This window comes from Prinia subflava, chromosome 2 (assembly GCF_021018805.1).
Source record: "Prinia subflava isolate CZ2003 ecotype Zambia chromosome 2, Cam_Psub_1.2, whole genome shotgun sequence".
Classification (NCBI taxonomy): domain Eukaryota; kingdom Metazoa; phylum Chordata; class Aves; order Passeriformes; family Cisticolidae; genus Prinia; species Prinia subflava.
Genome location: NC_086248.1, coordinates 97,158,397 through 97,166,933, shown reverse-complemented (window position 1 = coordinate 97,166,933; position 8,537 = coordinate 97,158,397). Strand labels below are relative to the sequence as shown.

At 50.2% G+C, this 8,537-nt stretch overlaps 1 protein-coding gene across 1 annotated transcript; it reads right to left on the bottom strand.

Annotated features, from left to right (window-relative positions):
* Nucleotides 1–2,686: 2,686 nt before the first annotated feature.
* On the bottom strand, nucleotides 2,687–7,502 carry LOC134547795 (left-right determination factor 1-like). Its single transcript, XM_063391916.1, has 4 exons — nucleotides 6,204–7,502; nucleotides 5,187–5,433; nucleotides 4,185–4,424; nucleotides 2,687–3,877 (listed from the first exon to the last, which is right to left on the bottom strand). The coding sequence occupies exons 1-4, from the start codon at nucleotides 6,466–6,468 to the stop codon at nucleotides 3,538–3,540; spliced, it is 1,092 nt and encodes a 363-aa protein (XP_063247986.1). The 5' UTR covers nucleotides 6,469–7,502; the 3' UTR covers nucleotides 2,687–3,537.
* Nucleotides 7,503–8,537: the final 1,035 nt, after the last annotated feature.

Below are 8,537 nucleotides of genomic sequence, written 5' to 3'. Positions count from 1 at the left end.
TTGAAAGAAAATGGGAAAGCAGCTTTGGTTTAAATTAAACCATGGAAAGATCACACAGGGCAGTGTAGTCCAGCTAGCAGCTGCACTTAATGTGGCTTGAAACTTTTGTGCTCTCTCCTAGAATGGAGATAACGGGGAGAGATAATGAAAAGAGAAAGTGCTGCTGGCATGCCCAGGCCTCTCTGTTAAAGAAAGCTTTCCTAAGACTGATAGGACCAGCTCCAGACCCCGTGCCCAGCTCCATTAACCACTGCAGGCCCTTGAAGGTCACCCTGTGAGCAGTGCCATGAGGGCCAGCCAGAGCTCACACTCGTGATAAGCTCATGCTTCTGATAAGATTCAGCTCGGACGCTGCCACGCGAACGTTCACACAAGAGCCTAACCTGGAGTGTGGGAGTGTGGGTCTAACAGGGCTGTTGAACTCCTCCACGTGAAGAGGACACACCTCCTGCTCCTTGAGCAGCACTTGGGTGCTCTGTGCTTTCAGCAGTGCAGGAGGATGCCTGACACTTTAACGCTGGCTTTGCCTTAAAACACCTTTCCATTTTCTAAAATAGTTTCTGGCTATATGTGGTTCATTACGCCTCTGCACTGCTCTTCTTTTTTATTTTATTACAGCACAGCATCAATGACAATGCTGAAGCACGCTGCTGCCAGGAATGTGAGATGTTCTGCCTTTCCTGGGAGACTGTGGTGCTGCTCAGATGGAAAGGAGAACATGACAGCTTGGCAGCCTTTGTGTGCATTACAAGGTGTACCCATGCAAGCAGCACACAGAAGGTGTCACAGCAAATGCAGCCTGGATTGAAGATGACAGGCTGGGAGATAATTACCTGTAGCACAGGCTGGTGTCTGAAAAAGCCCCAGGTGTGGCAGTATTTCATCCACAGCCTTCTGCCCTGGAGTTTGCAATGTAGAAGTCTCTGGAGCCTTCTCCACATCAGCCCAGCCTACAAGTCTGCAACATTTTCATTGCAAAGCCATCTGGAGTTTAGAGGAGTAGTGTCCTGTCTCCCCAAAAGTGGGGAGCTTCAATCCAAAAGCTCAAAACCAGCCCCAGCAGAGATGTTGTGACATCTGTGCAGCTGCCCTAGCAATAAATCCAATTGTCCACGCAGGCAGCAGAGCAGGCAGGGCCGTACGGCTCACAGATTTGCACCCTGTAGTATCCACAGTTCTCCTCACAGTAACACCAGGTCTCCTTGGCCTCCCCCTCCCGGCCCTCCAGGTGTCACACACATGCACACAGACCCACCGCTCGCTTCTGTGTCCCTCCTGTGCACAGGACACCCCAGCAAAAGCAGCCAGATGCAAAGCCAAGGGCGGCGGACACAGCATAGGATCCTGGTGGAGGGGAGGAGCCTCGCCCACCACGCTGCTCCTGTGATGCTCCTCTCCCCATTTCCAACAGCCTGGCCCAAGTTGCACTGCTTGGAATTTCTCCTGGGATGGAGGATGGATGATGTCTGAAGTCCAGGTGCTGGAGGCTGGAGGAAAGCCAGGGTTAATGCTCTTCATTCTCAGGCAGCAACCAGCTCAAACACTTTCTTCCCCAGGCTCAGTGTGTGGCTTTGTAGGTGAGCTCCTGGCCTTCAGGCTGTGCCCTGCCCCGAGCTGGGTGGAGAGGACCTGGGGCTGAATGTGCATAGCCATGATCATGGCCAGAGATCATTCCGGCTCATCCTGCTCTGATTCCAGCCTCCCATGGTGCTGTAGCCCAGCGCTGGTGAATGGTGAGTCTCTGCTTTTGTCCTTTTCCCTCCCCCTAAAGCTCTTTTGCCACAGGTGCTCACTCATGTGAGAGGTGCCAACCTACCCATGAGGGGATGTCGGACATGCCTGGGTGACCTCAGACCTGGGTCCTGCAGAGCAGCAGGAACATTCACATCTTCCTGACAGGTGACACACAGCCACTGCAGAGTCAAACAGGTCCCTCTTTTCCCCTGTCCATGGTCACCCTGTCTAGCCAGACAAACACATTTCAGAGCCCTTGCACCTGTAGCAGGTTCAGAGTCTCAGGGAACACATCCCACCGTCCAGCAGAGGTCAGCAGCAAATGCTTCATCCCTAGAGCCACTGCCGTCTCAGTGGGTAATGAACTGAGGAGTCTGACACGAAGGTGGAAATCACTAGCAGGGGTGACACCCTGGCCAGCAGTTCAGAACAGTTCACGAAGCGATTAAACCACATTATAATAGCGTTTGTCCAGGGTATGTGTCGGCCAGATGTCCAACAGGAAGGGGCAGGGTTAAAATGCTTCACCTGGGCGGGAAAGGCATGGGAGGCAGCTCATCCCTCCCAGCTCTACAGCTCCAGCTGACCCCTGCAGGTTCTGTCACCGCTGGGCTCACGAGGAGAGCATCACCTGCTGGCCGATAAGATTCTAGATTTTCTCTTTAAGAAAGTGTGGCTTAAACTCCGCAGCAGCTCAGGATAAGGCGCTGGCAGTGCTGGCTCTGCTCTGCCTGCGGATTCAGCCCAGTCCCTGGGGGAGCAGATGAGCTTCACCAGGAGAAGGTGGGATCACACAGGGAGCTGAGAAGATCTGTTACTGCAGGTCTGTTTATAGGAGCTGGGCACTGGATACTCACAGAAGTATGACAGATCCTTTCCCCTCCACTTTTAGATGTAAGAATAAATATGAGCAAACACATGGCTACTTTAATACTTGTATTTTATTGTTTCCTTGATTTTGAAAACACACACAATGTGAAGAATATCCCTAAACTGAAATAACTATAATACAGAATCAGAAAAACAAACTGTTATTCATCCAAGCAAACCTAAGTCCTAATACTCCTGTTGATTTCAGGACTCTAAATTCTTCCTAAAACTGTGTTAAGCCCATGGTGCAAGGGCCTAAAATACAAGCCTTTCAGTTTCAGATAACATTTTATGTACATGTAGATCTGTATATGTACATACAATACATATGCACATAAATGTGTTCCTTTGAGCTCTAAGCAATATTTTATGTACATATATGTGTGTGTGTGTGTGTGTGATCAATATGTAGATATCCACTATGTAGACGATACACATGTACTCATACACTCTGTACATGTGTGTGCATATGTGTACAGATTATATACATGTAAGTGCTTCCGCTCTCCAGCTCACCAAAAACACAGCTTGCACAGACAAGGACCAAACCCAGCAGCCTAAGAATGAAAAGCTGAGCCCACCCATCTGTTCTTCACCTGGTGATGGGCACTATTCTTTTGCCTGGAGCTGTTTGCAGTACTCCAGGGCTGTGGCTGAAATAAACTCAGTGAAATTTAACTGGCGTCAAGGGGGCCCCGAGAAGCACTCGGCTTCTTAGGAACCCCTCACATACGTGAAATGCACGCTCCTCTGAGCACACCTACACGGGCAGTGTCTCTAAGTGCACTCTCTCGGCAGGGCAGCAGGGCCCCGATGCTGCTGCCCCTTTCAGGGAAGAACCCCCAGGACCCTCCTCACCGCCCCGGGGCCGGGGGCGGGGGTGGCTCTTGGCAGGGCTGCGGGGCATGGATGCCACCCCAGGCCACCCCCCGCTCACACCAGCGCCTCGCCGTCCGCCACGCAGCTGCACCTCTCCACCACCATGCCGGGGAACTCGGCAGCCTCAATGTCGGTGCGGTTGCCCCTCCGGACGAGGTAGATGACGGGCAGCGCGGAGCTGCCGGCCGCGGCGCAGGAGCGCTGCCCGGAGGCGGCGCGGCGCAGGGCGCGGGGCGGCTGCAGGCAGCTCCCGGCGCAGCGGTACGCCTGGAACCCCGCCGGCTCCAGGATCCAGTGCTGCGCCCACGGCAGCTCGCGGAAGCTGATGTAGTGCTTCTGCCGGCAGCAGGTGGATTTCCCCAGCGCCGCCTCCTCCCTGCAGTCCCCAGAGCTCCTGGACACAAAGGGAGAAACAGGAACGGGTGCTGTAACTGGAAACTGGAGAAATCATGCCTGCTGCTAATAGCACAGGTAGGCTTTGAGACATGAAACCTGGGCCGTGCTCAGGGTTTGTTTGAGTATTCAGACAACGGATATGGGAAGAGGAGAGGTGAGATTCAGCAGCAGCTTTCTAACTACTCCATTCACAGCTGGTAAACACTTGGGAGGGTAAGAGCTGCCTACCCTGGGTTTGCCCCCCTCCACAATAATTCAGGGACAAAATTACACAGCGATAGTACAGATTTAGGTTTCATACATACCCATAGTCATCCAAGTTGAGGGTGTAAAGCACCAGCTCAGGCTTGCCTAGGGCTTTATCCCTGGGGTCCTGCGAGGTGAAGCGCACGGCTTTGGCCATTTCCGAGGCAAAGCTGCCCGCCCTCTCCCCCTCGATCCACACCTCCAGGAACATCGGCTCCCGCCTCTTGCTTCGCAGCCAGTAGTGCACGGCCTGGGTCACATCAAAGCTCTTCCAGCCCGACTCACGGATAGGAACCAGCCTGTACGACAAGGGTTGGCATTACAAAAGCCCATCAGATAAATCCCAGGCATCACAGTGCTGTGATTGCAGTAGGATAATTTACTTCCTGTAGATTGTCACATGCCGTGATTACATGATCATTTTTGCTTGGGGCAAGCACCCACAGCACTTATTTGCCACCTCAAAAAGAAGCATGCAGATCTAACAGACACTGAAGGGACAGAAAAAACCCTCTCTACATGTCATACAGAAAATTAGGTGGTGCAGGATCATGTGCAACCTCAGTATTGGTGATGCCAGCCTGGTAAACACCAGGCTCCCACCTGCTCCTATCTGAGCTGCATTAGGGCCATAAGTTTCTAGTCTACTTCGTTCTGCCTTCAAGTGTTGCAAAACTTCCACAGAGCTCACCATTACAGAATCAGATGTTTTTTGCATAATTTACTTGTTTAAACCAGCTAATGAAATGGCCAGTGGAAAGAATACCAGCAGCCACTAACCTGCTTGAGTTAGTGACAAAGAATTGAAGCAGGTTGGGGATTTTAGAGGGGAAGACACAGCAGTACATGGCATCATTTCATAGATTATTTCAAAGAATCATCATATATTGCCATCTTAGCATAACACCTGCTCTTACAAGCTCATTCTGGGTTTAGAGGCCATATAGCTTGGTTGTACAGAGGTAAATCCCATCAGACTGAGCTGAGGCACAACCACACGATACCCAAATGCACCCCAGAGGACCCAAACTCTGTAACTGCAGCAGAGGCCCCTTTCTTACCTGGAATCTATCAGGGAGGTCCTATTGGTACCATCGTGGTGCCGCTGCACCCAGTACACGCTGACTCTGGCGTTGGAGACAGGCCTGTGAGACTGCTTGGCAGGCAGGTTTGCTCTGTCCAGAGGCTTTTTGAAGAGTTTCAGTTCAGCCATTGTGACTTCACTGTTTTTAGGTATTCTGCCCTCCATGTCAAACATCAGCTTCTGGCGTGTGGTTGTGTCGGAATACAGGACTTCTCCTGTCATGCCTGTGCAGTTGGGGACAAAATAGATGGCCTGTCACTGCCATCCTGCTGAGCAGAGCCACCACACTTCATGCACAATTATCATCACAACACACTCCTTCCATGCTCCCGGTCGAGCCCTTATGGCAGAGACAGGCACTAAACACACCTTTTCTAATGCATACTTGAATCAATGTCTTGCAAATGCCCTAATTATTCTCCTATGTCTGAGTCTCTGCAGCTTGGAAGAACTAAATCCCTGACATATGACCTCAAATTGAGCAGACCTCAAAAGGTGTGCACTCTGTGCCAGTGCTGGGTATGAAAGCAGGAAACCGCACCACTTGGAATGAAAAAATATTTTCATTTGCTGCCCAGGGTGCTGTGTATGTCCTTTGAAGGCACAATAAGCTCTGAGTGCCCTTGTGCAGCCACTATTGTATCTGTATGGCTATTTTCCTCCTTGATAAATTTTCCTGTCAAAAACAAACCTAAACGAAAAAAAAAAAAAAAGATGAGAGAGAGTGAAACATCCTCCAAGAGGTGTGCTCCAGCAGCATCCTGTCCTCTGGAAGAACTGCGGGGCCCCCTCTCCCGGTGCAAAGAGTGTGTGTTAATCTCTACGATGCTGTTGCGTGCCCCTCCTGTGCCCAGCTGATCTTTGGAGCCAAACCCGACCCTCATTCCCCTTTCCCCTCGGGGTTTTGCCTCTGCCCACCCTGCGGCCGGCCGGGAGAGGCGCGGCAGATTCCGCTGGCGGCAGCAGTGGATGCTCCCGGCAGCAGGAACTTTACCTGTGTGTCCCGGGATCCCCCTGAGGATGCCAGCCAGGCTCGGCACAGCTCGGCGCTTCACCCTCTGCCGCTTCAGCATGGACATGTACTTGTTCTTGACGTGGTCTGGGATAACCAGATCCACCAAGTCTCTCTGGTCAAGTTGAGGGACCTCAGCCAGCCCCAGCTGCTTCAGCATCACCTCCTTGAAGCCTTCGTGGGTAAACGCTCGGGCAGTGAGGATGAGGCTGAGCATGCAGAGCATCCAGGCACACCTCAGGTCCATCCTCCTTCAGCAAAGCAGTTCCTTGCCTGGCAGAGATGAAGGGGGGGATCTCCCTGGGGCTGCTTTCGGCAGAGATGTGCTGGCAGGCTGCCCGAGCTGGATGGAGGTCCCCAGTGCTGGGGTTTTATAGCCAGCGTCATCCCACTGGCACAACAAATTTCACAAGTGGGGATGAAGCCAAGGACTTAAAAGGATCACTCCCCTGTTGGTAGACACATGCCAGTTTAACACCTTCATCCACTGCAAAGTTAATACAAGAAGGTTTAGGGGGCTCCCAGATTCTTTCATGGGGAAGAAATTTCCATTTTTTCTTAATTCACTGTAAATATTTGCACAGAAGCCCCCTGAGCAATTAGTGTCCCCTGTTCAGCCTTGCTAGGGAGGAAGCACAACTGCAGAATACATTGCTTTATGTACTATGCCACATGATTCTTAAAGGCAGCATCAATCTTTACTGCAGAGAACTTGCTTCTTAAAACAGCCAATACCAATCAGGAAAAGCTTGAGCTTTAGCTGGCACTCCATTTTATATGGCAAGCATTGAAAAATCATTTAAATCTTTGTGAGGAGGGGGGTTAGGTCCCACTTTGATCTCTGAATATTTGTATCAAGTGTATGAATCAGGGCAGTGAATCACAGCAGTTGAACGACTTATGGCTTTTTATGCTGCTTCTGAATCACAGAAGGTGGAAAATGTACGGGTGTGACATTTTAGAGAAACGTCCCATCACTCTTTATGGGTGGGTTCCTGTGGGTTTCATAATACTAATGTTAGAAGAAGAAGAAGGCTTTATGTAAAGGCAGATCACTTCTCAGTGATCATGAGAAACCACTGCACTATTCCCTAGCATGGATGAAGAATATCTGTATTTTAAATGCTGTTAACAGCCACAGCAGAGCGCTGGCTCTGGAGAGTGAAGCTGATCTGAAGGCTGTGGTGAGGAGGCTGGATGTTTACCTAGTAACATTTAAACTGGAAACTTACACCCTTTTCTTCCCTGGCTTTGCTGGCACAAGATGTGGAAATCTATTTTTGGCACCAACCCCAGGAGAACTGAGTTGAAGAAATAAAATGTGATTGATAAAAGCATGAAGGAGCATGGCACTTGGGGCAGATTCTCATCCTCTCCAGCAGCCACATACCTGAGCCGACATACAAATGCCTTCAGCATCAAAGGCCATTTGGATTTTATATGCCTCTGTAAATGATTTAAAATTGGTCCAGTTTCACCCAAGGCCCAGGCTGAATGGTGTGCCCTGAGGACAGTCTGGCTGGAGGATGCCATGTAATGAACTTGTACAAAATCACCCCGTTGTGGCTCATCCCTCATTAAAACAAGTGTCAGCCGAGGCAGGCAGCCTGTTTTGTGCTCAGGGGAAGGCAATAAAGCCGTCTGAAAGAGCCCCACTCAACACTCCTGTTGCTGCTCACTTTGTCTTTACAACCTTTTAAGAAACTTGTCTTCCTAAACATGATAAAGCCTCTGTTAGATGTTAAAAGGGCACCTTATTTAGCTAAATTGAGTTTTAAGACAAAAATTGAACAGACTACAATGTAACAGCCTGTGCATAGCCCAAGGCAGTGCATTCTTTAATCCTGCACTTTGTGTAGCATCTTTCTCTGGAGATGAATTTTAGACATGCATTTGTATATTAATTCAAAATACATCCATTCCTATAACACAAACAGCAGTGAAAAATATCCACTTCATTTGCTGGCTTCAAGTTCAGCTCATGTCAAATACTCCTGCACTTGTGAATAAGAGGGAAGGTTTTTTCCTGAAACCTTTGTGACCCCTCAGCCCTTTAGGAAAGCTGCATACACCCAGCTCTTCCCTCAGGACTGTCAAATGGCACATTACTGATTCCCAGAGGCTGGGGCAAAAGAACTGGTCACACAATGAGCTGTGCCAGAGGCTTGGAAACCACCTGAGCAATGCTCGGATGGCTGACAAAGTTCTCTGCAGATGGGCTCTCTAAGGTTGGCCAGCTCCGTTCCAGCAGGGAATTTGTTAGGTTTAAATGGTCACCCGGATTAAACTGCAGTCCATGGGTTTGTAATGGTCTCT

What these genes read in the sequence shown, in the direction of transcription:
- LOC134547795 (XM_063391916.1), bottom strand. Translation starts at nt 6,468, where the DNA reads ATGGACCTGAGGTGTGCCTGGATGCTCTGCATGCTCAGCCTCATCCTC. An exon ending in GGGGATCCCGGGACACACAG is followed by an intron (nt 5,434 to 6,203) that starts GTAAAGTTCCTG and finishes CCAACTGCACAG; the next exon opens with GCATGACAGGAGAAGTCCTG. An exon ending in ACCTCCCTGATAGATTCCAG is followed by an intron (nt 4,425 to 5,186) that starts GTAAGAAAGGGG and finishes CTTGTCGTACAG; the next exon opens with GCTGGTTCCTATCCGTGAGT.